This window comes from Atheta coriaria, unplaced genomic scaffold (assembly GCF_025399875.1).
Source record: "Atheta coriaria isolate IRGN ID8LTWV9N9 unplaced genomic scaffold, Caltech_Dcor_3.1 hic_scaffold_16_pilon, whole genome shotgun sequence".
In the NCBI taxonomy this organism is placed as follows: Eukaryota; Metazoa; Arthropoda; class Insecta; order Coleoptera; family Staphylinidae; genus Dalotia; species Dalotia coriaria.
This window is the reverse complement of record NW_027045458.1, coordinates 1,372,783-1,386,422: the sequence shown is the minus strand read 5'-3', so window position 1 is coordinate 1,386,422 and position 13,640 is coordinate 1,372,783. Positions and strand designations below refer to the sequence as shown.

The following is a 13,640-nucleotide window of genomic DNA, read 5'->3' as shown; positions in this document are numbered from 1 at the left end:
TTTCCAGTTAAACTTTCGCATTTAATGTGTCCAACAACGCGCATAGAAGTTTATTCTTAACCGAATGCGCAGCGGATCCTATTCTTGTAAATTGCGCTTGACATGTTGAATATATGCCGAGACATTTTTGACCCAGAAGCTTAACAAGCTGTGCGCTGAACGCCCGCTGCATGCATGCGAAATGTAAAATAGGAATATGCAACGGAGCGTGTTTAATATTTCACGTCCGGTTTTAAAATGAAGTCTCTTGTTGAGATGAAGTGGGTGTACTGATGTCGGAAGAATACCGCACGGCCCGTGTTCGAGAAGTGCGAACCAACAAAATATGGCGTCGTTCAGGAAATTCAAAAAATGTGCAGACGTAGGTGTAATGCGAGATAAAATCCATCGTGTTTCCATATCGATACCCAACTTTATAGGAAAATAAAATATTTTCCAACATTTACCACTCTTCCTTGGTCGTCCGTTTCGATTTTCTATTTCTTTTTGCTTTTATCTCAAATATTGGCAAACGATATCACATAGATACGCGTTCACCTTTCCGGGATATAGAAAAATATGTTTGCCTTAGATTAACTTTTGCTAGCAAGTGAAAAATGTATAAATTGAATATTTTCCTCTTCAAAATAAATTTTATTAATATTGCCGGCATCTTCTCCCGAATGTGCAATTTTACGCAATGCAATTTTGTTGCGACTTCCATGCGTATTTCCTTTGTTGATGTCGATGAACGAAAATCGTCAACGTGCGTTTCATAAAAAACCTAAGAATGGCGATTTATCGCCGATAACGACTCCCCAGATAAGATTTTTACCTTTTTCTTCATTGTTTCGGTCACCATCCGGAACTTCGATGCAGTCTCTTATGTGCAGGATGGAAAGAAAACTCGTAGGTTGTCGTGTAAGTCGTAAAAAACGACCAGGAAGACTGACGGAGAGCATTTGATGCGGATATCCGGCGGGTTTGACCGGTCTGGTAAGACTGACGTGACAATTTTCCGGCTACGGACATAACCCACATCGCGTCCAAACCCGCACATCCCGTTTAAATGCCGACGAATTGGATGGATTGCGATAAAGTTGTTAACATGAACGAATAGTTCCTCGGCACGTCACTTAAATCAATTTATTTCCACGCTTTAAACTAAAAAGTTCCTCGAATTTCTTGAAGTAAAAACTTCATCAATATAATATAAAATATAAAAGCAAATGTTTTGAGTTTTAAATTTAAATATTGTGACAGCGTATAGAAAATTATTCATTCGGCAAAAGTAATAACTTTTAATTACTTCTTCACGGCGAGTTAAATTGAGCAGTAAAATTTAGATGGAGGCGCGAGCGTTCGACGAATCGGAACGAAACGAAATAATTGTAATGAATCAGCACTTCGCTCGGTTTGGAAGCATTTGGTGAGAAAATCGCGGGCTCATTTCCGTCTAATACCGAGCGGCTAGGGGGAGACGCATTTGAATTTCTTATTCGATTTCTTAGCGCGTTTCCGCTTACGCGCCACGTTCGCCGACTGCTCAATTATTCGCGTGGAATAAATCATTCGATCTCGTCTCATTATTCATTTCAAAGCGCACAAATTCGTAAATAATAATAAGACCTATTTGTATCAAACAAAATACAAACAAAAACATTTTTTACTTTAAAGTAATTGAAAACACTTTTAATTTCCATAGAAAAGTCCTTATTTAAGTAGAATTTTTAAAGACTACAAAAATAAAGGAAAGTTTTCAACTACTTTGTTATACCTGTTTGTGTCGCAATCTCAACACGAGTGGAGGTTACATTTTACTTAGATTTTTTATTTATCCATGTGAAGAAAAACAGGGCAATGAAAACTTGAAAAGAAAACTAAAACTATATGTGCTATTCATATCTGAGCAGGGTTGTAACTTTACTGAACGGCATCATTGCGAGTTGCGGTGACGACGCAAGAGGCAAAAAGTCGTAAAGAAAGTTTTCGTGGCTTGCTCGGAACGTTTCTTCGAATCCTATACGGAAGTCGCGCACTTAAAAATGCATTAAAGGCCGGGCGCAATAAATTTTCTATTAAGAGTGTGCGGATTGTGAATGTCAACTCAACGTTAAAAGTTAAATATTAAGCCACAACATAAAATAAACATTTTTTTATTCAATCATCAATCATTTGTTATTTAGAATCAAAACTCGTTTAAAATTTTATTGTCATGTTTAATCACACGGAGAAAATAAAAACCAATTGCAAATTAAGTTGGCCGAGTGAAAATTTTAGATTCAGAAAGAATAAAAGTACGTATTTGAATGTAGTTATGATTACATCTTTAAATTGTCGCATCCAAATGCCAAAACCATTCGGGAAACGCCGTTAGTTATGAGTACGGTTTGAGTACGACATCGACGATCGTTTCGTGTCGTTGTATCAACAAATGGATTCGTAACAGTCGCAACGTATGCGTGAATATATCAGTACGTGTCCCAAAGGGTGCGGGTGTGTGTACAAAAGCGGATGCCGATGGTGATTCTCGTTGTTTCAATGGAAAATGCAAATTGTTATCGCGTCACTTTGCATTCCGCGTTCGGGAGAAGCGGTGGCGGTCTCGGCGTCGCACATTCCGTCACGAGATCATGAATATTCAATGCAAATAAAACGCGGAAGACTCTCGCCAAACTCTAATTCTCTAATACATACCCCAAATGCTACTGAAATGATGCTATGCTGGTTGAAGCCGCATGGCAAACGGTTGCAATGTATCCCGTCGCGCAAACAAAAGCGAAAAAGCATCAAGCGCGTAAAACAAAAGTCAAAACCAACAGCGAGCCCGCAGTGAACAGAGATCGAAAGCCTTGGATGGCGCGAGAGCTTTTGTCCCGGTCATTATACGCACCCCGAACGAGCGAATCTATAGTCATTTCATTCGCTTTATTTATCTTTTGTGGCGAAACCTGGCGGCATCCGTAAAATATGCGCGCCCGGAAATGAAGGCTACCGCATTAAAAATGTAATGACCAAGAAGCATAAAAAATAAAATATTTGCGCTTCGAGCAACTCGTAAAATTTTACATGTTATGCATTAATTTATAATATTATTTTCAGCTTCAGATATTCTTCGCTCGTAGTAAAATCCTGAATGGAAATGCAAGAAAAACACAACACTGGGCAAAAAAATCAACAATAAATTTCGTCGCTAATCCGGAAAAATACAGCCGTCACTCGTTTTTTCCCGTGTTGATTTTTTGTTGCTCGTTGTAGTTGTGTGTTTTTTTACGCGTTCGTAGAAAAGGGTCGTATATCGATCCCGGCCGCGCTGCTCTATGCTCTCCCGATTCTGTTCGCGCGTTATTGCTTCCGCGTTGGCATTGTCGTCCGGCACCAGTTTTCCGCATGCGAGCTTTCCACCCCGCTCGCGTCTTATTAAAATAATTGCATTAGCGCGCGCGGCGTGCGAAAAGAGAAAAAGGAAGCTGACGTTTTTACGCGAAATTAATCATCATCTGCGCTCGAGCCGGGCTTTCTTCGTCGGGAATCTAACGAGGAAAATACCGAAGTTGGCGCGCATCGACTCTACCCCACAGTGCATGCCCGGCTGAGAAAGAATAATTGACGCCCATGCCTGTCGTTGTGTGCTATGCAACGACCTGCAAAGTGGGCTGCATAACTGGCAGACGCGCAACGTCGGCATAACCTTTCTTTTTCATTTGCGTTTTTTGCGCGTTTCACTCTGCTATTGCAATTCGCATTCCATCAACATTACGGCGATCAACGAGTATTATTATTATTACTTTTAAAGCATTTAAGGCATGTTGTTATACGTTTTTTTCTGGTTTTTCTTCGGTTTTGCCCCAATAGTTGAGAATAAAAACCAAGTGGAAATTGCCGAGTGCGTAATTGTAATAATTGGAGGCGCCATGAGCAGAAATATCGCATTTGTGCAAAAACGAAGAATATAAAAGTAGAAATCTTCATTTTATCTGCGCACTGAAGAGACCGAGTGGAAATTTTCCAGCCAAACTGCAGAAGAAACTGGAAAACGATAATTGCGGCTAGTGGCTTCTATTTAATTGAAACGTTCAAAAGTTTTATGATCTTTAAGTGCCCGCCACATGCCCGGAGGCGGCGACTTCATTAAAGACATTACGATTACAATTAGTTAATTTCGAAGTCATTTCCCTGGAAAACAAAAACCTAAAACGTAAATGTCTCTGCGTATGCACATGTCAAGGCAATTTGCGTAACTTAACCTAACTTATAAGCTAGTAAAAAGCTTCGTGTGTAGGCATGCACATAAAACGGTAATTTCGAACCAAACACCCATCCGTAGGAGATAAAACGAGAACGTAAAACGTGTTCGACTATTACCTTTACCTTTCGTCGGTTTCGCGCCCTTCGCTTTGCACTTCTTCGTGATCTGCCTGTTCTGCTCGCAGGAAGGGTCGCTGTTGGGCTTCAGCTTGTCGTTCCGCGTCATCTGGCTCTGCGCATTGCAATCGCCCCAAGCGCCCTTCTCGTATCGGCATGCTGGAAAATCGGACAAGCAGAAAAGCATTGTGTTATATCATTCGTCAGAGGCAGAGACAATCGCACCAGCTACAAGGCAATGGCGGACATTACATCAGCATGCGGTAACAGGGTGTGTGTCAGTGTCAATATGGGATGGCAGATATCTCTTACACGACATGACGGACAACATTCACACAAATTCTCAGTCAATCGCATTCAATCATCAAAGTAAATTCAAACGTACACAGAAATTCCTTAAACAAATTTGTAAATTTCTGTTGAAATTTTAATTCATTACGTTGGCGTGTAGTATAATTGATTGTAATCCCACAAGGAGATCCCCTATTTGAGCTTCAGTCCGAAGATATAATTCCCGTTTGAGGAACACGGCGGACATGTTGCACGCCGAGCACGCCAGAAACAGGAGCGCACCGAACACAAGAAACATGAGACCCTGGGCGGCGGCATATGCCTTGCCCTGTTTCCTTTCATTAAGCGTTGATATCAATGATCGGCGAATGTTTGACGGCATTAATAATGCCGGGGCGTAAATATTTGCGCTCGGTATAATGCGAGAGCAGCAGCGTCGAATTCTGTGCGGCGCTATTGTTTGTCTGGCGAACGGGGTATTCACGTGTTTTGCCCGGCACAAGTAAATTAGCTGCCAAGGCAATACCAGATAATAACGGTTTAGTTCCAAAGCTGATTAGTTCAATATCTCGCTGGAAATCTTAAAATCCATGTTAAATTCTCTGCCTACATGCACTTTGAGTTGCCTAACGCTGAGTTTATATTTATACGCTAACTTGAAATGCAATTGCAAGGCAACTTAAAAGTTTGGTTAAGTGTATTGCATTCCAGCCGATTGAACGCATTGGAAAACACCTTAAATATAAACACACGCATTAAACTTTGCGTTACTGTTGAATGTTTCAAAAGTACCGAATAACGACCAACTCGAAACTCGTGTATCCATCCGTTAATTCATTAACACAATGAGCGTAATGTGTATTACGCTAAGCCAAGTAACGAATAACCATTTTACATTCGCTCGGCAAACAAACATTCCACTTGCGAAAACTTTCGAACGCCAGCAATTATTTTCTCATATTACACACATATCCGCAAACACTACTTGCTTGCAACTTTAGTCTTGGCTTCGTTTTCTACAAATTTGTATACAAATACAGCCGTTTCATTCGAATTTGAATATTGCACTTAGTTTCGCGTCGTGTCGTCCTTCGTGTGCCCGTATTGTTGTGCAGAAATAAATTCGCCTTTAAGTCTTCGCAAGCAGTACGCCGCTTGTCGGTGAACTATGTAATTTATTTTAAACCACCGTGGCGCGCTTCTTCTCGTGTTTCTTCCACTTTTAAATACCAAGTTGTTCTTCTAATTCCTCGTTATGTACGCTTTTCCGGATTGCAATCGTCCGCGCGCGGGCCTTATCTTCCAGCATGGCGCAAAGTTTGTCAGACACAAATTGGATTTTAGTTTTAATTGCTTTAATTAAATATTAAGGCAACAACCTCGAGCCATTAACCTCCAACTAGTTAAATATTAACTGGTGCAACGTTTAAATCACTTTGAACTGGTAGATTATGGTTGAAAAAAGTTTAATATTATATCAATATCTCATCTTTGATAAACCCACAGGAGCATTATAGACATCTGTGGTGTTCGGTGGGACTTTACGGCTGGTTATGCCTTAGTTTATGCGGTCATAAACAACCGAAATATCAATATCCTTCGTCCGATTTCGCCCAAAATATGTACATTCGTTCCTTTTACTATTGAAACCCTTGATACTTTACATCTCGACTTGGCGACGTATCGTCACTCGTTCGGAGGGATCTCCCGGCTTGGGTTTTGACGAAAAGCGCATTTCCGCGGCGCATTTTTATGCCCATTTTGTCGAATTTAAAATACTGCCAACGCACGCTTTCCCCAACTCTCATATTTTATTCCCTTTCTAACGCGACCCACCTCTATAAGCCAGTACCTACCGCCTTTTACTCCTGCACGCATGCATCGAGTTGATTTTTTTCTCTTCGCTTGGCAAACTAAATGCCTTCGAAAAAGGCGACTTGGGTGCTTTTTGTCCGAGGCACACACGTGTGCGGCATAATTTTTTTGTTTTATTAAATTTGCCCCAACGCGCGCCTTTTTCTCTGCAAAATTTTGTCCCTTTTTTCATCGTTCCCGAAATGGTAACATGGAGCATGCGAGCGTTTTATCCCGTTTCGGCTTGGGTGTTATCCTTTGAATGTAACTTCGTTTTGTCAATTTTAGCCTAGCTTTTTTTGCGCAGAGATCGAAAAAATGAAATTTTGCGATTGTGGCTGCCCTCCTATCGACATTACCATTCACCACACCGCAAGCTGGAGTATCACATAGATATTACTGGAACATTTTTGGTTACAAAGAACTTTTAAAACTTCGATGGAAATTTCAAATTTTCCCGTCCATGATTAGATTTCCACGCGAAACTCGCCGAACAATAGTTGGCTTCCGTGTTCCAACGCAAATGAAGAGTTATTGCACATTGAAAAGTGCTTAATATTAAATACACACAGCAACAAAGTTTTGATGCGTGCTCAGCATGAGGTGAGCGCCGCCCCCGTGAATAATAAAACACTGTGCGAGCGGTCGTCGGGCAAGTTGTCGACTCGTGTACTATCTAAATCGCGGCGTCGAGTTTCAACACCGCCAAAGTGTTGTAGGTAAATACTCGCGCATATATACACGCGCGAACCAGGGGGGCGGCGGTGGATGGCGGCCTGCGGTCGGCGCGAGTGCAGTCACGCTTTGTAATTTTCGGACGGGCGGCGCAACAAACGGCGAAACAAACCGGACCGACGCTTTGATTTAAAACCTCCGCGTTTCCGGCGAAATGAGAATATCTCATCGACTTTTGCATTGCAACAGCTCCATACAATTCGCTTCAAACGGAACTAATTAACAGCGAATTTCCCAACCATACGATAGAGAATTTAAAAAACAAATAGAACACAAAATACAACACATTTAACCGACTTGTTTTGCATAAAATACACAAAAACGTTGAATTTAACAAAGAATTTTGTTGGGACATACTGTATAATCTTTTCGTGCAACCCTTCGTTAATAAGTTTGCGTTCCCTGTTACCCGCTGGTTGCAACAGGGCAAATACTTCATCCGGATGTGTGTGTATGGCTCCGGAGGAATTGTGCGTGTCAGAACATGTTAGAATGTAATCGCGTGCACGGCCGGCGGTCGGAATCCAGGATATGCGAATAGGAAAATGATTGTTATGATTGTTTCGTCTCCCTTTCCCTTCGCGGACGCAAAAGCAAATGGTCAGAGATGTACTCAAATAAATATCTAATTTGATCTCAGTAATTAATCCCATCAAATATTCAATACTTTTGTTGTAATCCTTGTTGACAGCGTACATTTTTCCAAAAGCAGAAGGATTAAACATTGTGGCATTAGCACGTACCTAATCCGTGCCTGAATTAATGTATCACGTGATGCGCCGGCGGCCATATTGGCAAACACATCCGGCCGTTTTTGCCCGCACTGGCGACATGATGAATTTTGTGCGTGTTGCGTATAGTTGCTCCCGTGGGAGCGACTGGAAACTTGACTAATTCGCGAACGGGAAAATGAAGCGGAAGCCCCAGGACCCCCGTGTGGCACCCGGCACGGAAAACAAAGTGTCCTCGCGTTCATGCTGTTGCCTCGTCCTACTCTCCTACACCCTTAGATTGTCAAACGTAAACATGAATGCGCCCACCCATCGTGCGTGCGCGTCGAGATAGAGTGTAATTTGTCTCGGGCGCTAGCGTATTTTTAATGGAAATGTTTAATACAATTTTAAATTACTTCCGGGATAGAATCCGTCGAAATAAGATGTGTAACAGTGTAGGAAATACTTCTATTTTGTTTTATTCGATGGTTATGCCCGCAAGTTTAGCTTGAACTGAATGTCTTTATTTATTTAGTTGATTTGGGGTTATTTCTACTTTTATTATTATTTGCTTCCAGGATGCGAGGTATAAAGACTTTAAACCCAGCTAAGTAAGAAATGTGCGCGTGCTGAACCCCGTGCCGAATTTTCCACGCCCGTAAATCTACAGACAATTGATTGATATTCTCGCTACGAGCGCACATCGCGCAGGATGCGAATAAAATAAACAACAAGCCGCACGAAGAGAAACCTGGAAAATGTATCTCTCGAAGCCGACATCAGGATGCTCTCCAGATCCGAGAACGCTTTTCGTGCAACAAGCCTCATGCATTTGTTTAAAGTACCTTTAGCATCTATACAAACTGTTTTAAAAACACATAATCATATAAAACTAAAAGTTTACAAAAATTCTTGTTTCTGGTATCTATGAATTACGAATTCATCTTAAAAATTGTAAATTTTATTCTAAAAAAGTAGAAATGCTAATAATTCACGTTGGCGCCATCTAGGATTGGATTGTCTAACTAAACAGTGAATTAATGTGTATAACAACTTTCATCCCTTATTTTTACCCTGGCAGTTATACTTTTGCACGAGAAAGTAGCCTATTTTCTTTTTATGGGTCCAAAATATCTCTATACCAAAATTTATCAAAATTCATTCAGTAGTTTTTGCCTGAAAGCGACACAAACATACAAACACTTCCTGTCGCATTAATAATATTAATTAATGTTATTTATCCAACGTAATTAATACTCAATATCACAAATTCATGTAATGCAACTTGTTTTGTGTTTAAAAATTTATATACCCTGTATATAAATAGGACTACATTTATATCAGCCAGTGTTTTATGGCCTTCCCCTCATTTTATTTTGTATTTTTCTTGAGCCCGCTTTTTTATTCGTTTGACTGGTTAGTGTTCCGCCGAAGAAAATCGCGAACGATTTGGAAAATATAAATTCGCCGGCGGCGGCAGTAGCGGTGGTGCGAATAAATGTGCGGATTGCACAAACTTTCCGCAAGACGTCGCGCGCGTGAATGTAGATACAACACAACGCCGACATTTGCATTTTTAACACGCCATTTCACCTACTCGCCGCGCGGCATAACATAACACGTTTTTCTTCCATTCCGCATTTCCTTCCCGCGGCGTACTCTGCCAAAAAACGTGATAAAATAAAATACAAAATCAATAACATTTATATCATAAATACGAACACATATGTGGGCGTATCGTCATATTCAGAACATCGAATAACGAAAATTCAACGCTACCAAGCAAAAAATTCAATGAAAAATATTTTTCGTTTTCGAATCGTTTTAATATCGTAACATCGTTATCTCGACGGAATGCAATCTGCGCAGAGTCCGCAGGGTGCGAGTGTCATTTTCGTCAAGTTAATTACACCTGCGACGCGCGCACGCTCGTAATTAAATAAAATTAATGAAGTGTCAAATCGGGATCGCGCGGTGCTGCACCCAAGGCGCCAAGGCGCGGCCGGGGTCGCGCTCTGCGAGTTGCAACTTACTTTGTTTCGCAAATTTTATAAGCTCGTTATGCCGGCTTTGGTAATCGGATACTCGAAGCCAAGCGTCGAAGTTAATTCCGAGTTAATGAAAATGTTGAAAAAAAAAATTATTCAATTTAAGAGATCTAGGCAACTCAATTTGCAAGTTTTATTTATATTCTTTCTATTTGTGTGTGTTTTAATTAAAAGTATTTATGCACGTGCATTGCATAGCATTCACTCTTCGGCGCATTTTATTCGCACATTCTTTGCGCTTTTGCACTTTTGCTGCTGCACGGGCGATTTTTTCGTTGCGGTAGCTTTGTACGCTTGTTGCTTTCATCATGCACATTCCATCCAAGTCCATATTCAGTCATAGATTCACCGCAAACTCAAGCACTCAAGACACATTCTCTTCATTTTGTTACGGGTTGTAAGGAAGGTCGGGTTAGGAGTCTGAATGACTGAATGTAATTACCTTTTTTGCATTTCTTCTGAATGGTCTTGGTCGACTCGCAGGTGGACTGATCGCCCTTCTTCAGCGTCAACGTCCGCGAGCGCATGTTGTTCTTCGGGTCGCATTCCGTCCACGGGCCCTTCACATATCTGCAATTCTCTGCAAGAAAGGAGAGACACGAGACGCGTCCGAATTAGTACACAAACAGGTAGCGAAGACAAGAGAAACAAAACAAAAACAACAAGAAAGCAGAACGTAAACACGCAAACGAAAAGAGGTGAAGAGCTGCTGAGCACTGAACGCGAGCGCGCAAAGAAAACAAATGCTAAACGAGACGAGCACGCGCGCGCGCGCACGCTCATTTAGCAAAAGGAGAAACACATTTTTAAATAAAACCAACGCTTCGGGCTGAACATTGCAAACGGGACAAAAGTGAGCACAAAAACTAAATTGCTTTTCATCCCGTCCTTCTGCTGGCTCTGCAAATTATTCGTAAACAGAACGAAATTTTAGTTAACAAACCGACGACCATCAAGGCGCCGGCAACGTTGACAATGCGAATATTATATTTTCTTTACAAAATTCGTTTCGTATTGCGCAAACATTTGCACAATGCGCGCGGCAGACGTGCCGAACAAGCAGGATTTAAAATTGTTCCAACTTTTCCAACGAATGAGGACAATATTTGCATCATCCCAAAGGTGCGCGCGGAGCGGACGGACAGACCTAGTAGATTCACTTATCCCAAACATCGATTTAGCACAATGGGATTTCGATTAAAACACGTTCCCTCCAGCTCATATATTAGGCATGAAAGGTTTATACACCTTCTGGAGGACTAGGGCCATAAAATAGCGCATAGATAGACGAAGAAACGATCGTTAAATTGCCGACGCGGCTCCAAAATGCGAAGCGGAAACGAAGGGTCCTATTTTATTAATCAGATCGAAGGGTGGGCCATTTAACCGCACAGATTTCTATTTCTACATAAAGTGTCTTTCAAAGTCATAAACTTTACAAACTAGATGGAAATTAATCAATATAAAATATCTACCTGTATTTAACATGAAATGGGTTAATAGGTAACCGGAAGCAAAAGGTGGTATTTGCATAATACAAGACCAGAACCGATCGAGTAATCCGAATCGCCGCCCCAAGGATTTTCATTTCGAAAGCGCGTCGAACAGGTTAAATCTATGAGGCTAATATATACGCGCATGTAAGCGTTCCCCGCTGCCTCGACCCGCGCACATAATCGAATTAACATAAGATACTGCCGGCGGTGGCGGCGCCTATTAGAGGTTTCCCTCTCGGCCACTCCGCGGGCGGACGCGAGCTATGCAAATGACGTGATTTAACACGTTCGACTGCAGCCGACAAGCAGCAAACCTGACTCAAGCTTTGCCGCCCCTGAGTGAACTTGCGATTTCTGTCCGGAACGTCACTTGCAATACTCTAAATTGTTAGATTTTAGTATAAATTGTAAATTAAATTAATTTTTTTGTTTATAATTCAGTTTATTGTATATTGCCCAATTAACTCAGAATAAACAAAAATCTCTCCGCTCGACGTTTTTGTTCTGTTTGTTTCTAGGGGTCGGTAAATTCCGACTTGCTGCCTCTGCGCGCTCAAATAAATACGCAACATTAATGGCCAGCAACAGCAATCTAGTGATTATAAATAAAACACAAATCATAACGTAATCCACTCGAATTCGGAGCGCAGCGTGTCCCAACATCCGCTTTCCGCGTAATGTTTACAATTACAAAACAAATACCGTGATTAATGTTAGCCGCTCGCATTCGGAGAGTCTTCCAAACGCGCGCGCCCTCGCAATTTATGCAGTCGGACTAGGCTGATGCCTCCACAATGGGTATCAATTTGATATTCATAATATTTTTGAATATTTTTTGGCTCGGCTTTTGTTACGACCAAACACAACAAAAAAAAAACGTATATATCTACCATTGTAGTGTGAGAAATGCGGAACGGAATTGTATAAACGCGAAATTGTACAATGTAGGTACACATGTGCAGAACGCACGCACGTTCAAACAATTCATTATTAAAATAAATTCGCGTGTTGGCTTTTTGTGCATATAAAAAAACTCCATCTGCGCCGCAACATTTTTCATTGCAAATACATAACTCGTTGGCTAAACTGAAATTATAAATATTACGGAAACTAAATGCGGATCTCAAATGTTTGACAGTTTTCAGTCAATATTTCAAGCATATGCATATAGATGTGTTGCATTTGCAAAATTAACAAAACGTAGCGACAAGTAATGCGGGTGGCGACGCCGACGCAATCCGAACATTATTTCCCGCTGCCGAAATTGACAGCTATTGTAAATTTCGTTGATCAAAATTGCGCTGCGTTCGGCAATCGCGGCGCCTCCACCATCGCTCGCGTTTGCATACGCGATCACTTGATTGGGAATACGTTTTGGCGTTTCGATGCGTGTTTGTTTTGACAGAACGCTGGCGTGTGCGTTTAATATAAATGAACGAATTTACGAGCCTGCGTGTGCGCGTGTATCGATTCGATATGCAATTCCGCAAACAAAATCGCAGTTGCAACATGGCCATTACCACAAAACACAAAATTGTTACATAAAACTGTATATATTTTGTTTTTTATTTCGAAATATTAAAAAAATAATTTAAATATACTATTCGCATCTGGTCTTAACAGAAACAAATGTCTGATATAAAAACCAATGTGTAAATGAAGCCGAGAACACGTTTTACTTTTTTCTGCGAACGCAATGAACATACATCAAGCTTTAAACTGGCGAACGCGACGTCGACAATTGGAACATTTGTAAAAAGTGCAAAAAGCACTCGCTGTTATAGAAATGCGCGGCGCGAGCAAGCGGAAAGAGTAATAGAGAGATACAGGGCAAACAAAACTACGCGAAGGCAGCAAAAAACGACCACGCGTGCTTTACTTTGTGCGAATAATGCGATTTACGGTATTATCTGCCCTTCGGATCGCAGATCGGCGCACACATTCTCCTATTTCGCTTTTTTCCACTTTCGGCATAATTCTGCTTTTGTTGGAACAAGTGCATATAGGTGCTGCTAATGGTGTTGCAAGAGTACAACACACAATCGATGAGTGAGCCATCTTTTTTTCTCTTTTTTATCTTGTTTCGCAAGGTAAAAATACGAGCAAGGACAAATAACAAAAGAAAAAACGACAAAAAAGCAAAAAAAAAGAAACACTAA

General features: G+C 41.1%; 1 protein-coding gene across 4 annotated transcripts in view; it reads right to left on the bottom strand.

Moving 5' to 3' along the window:
- Window positions 1-13,640, bottom strand: part of LOC135802219 (uncharacterized) — a 48,101-nt gene that overhangs the window by 1,634 nt on the left and 32,827 nt on the right. For 3 of the 4 annotated variants that reach the window (XM_065315766.1, XM_065315767.1, XM_065315769.1), the window contains exons 3-4: window positions 10,428-10,565; window positions 4,345-4,503 (exon numbers count right to left, since the gene is read on the bottom strand). In XM_065315766.1, coding sequence (XP_065171838.1) covers window positions 4,345-4,503; window positions 10,428-10,565 — 297 coding nt within the window. The remainder of the gene's footprint in view (window positions 1-4,344; window positions 4,504-10,427; window positions 10,566-13,640) is intronic. The other variant, XM_065315768.1, reaches the window with a different exon arrangement.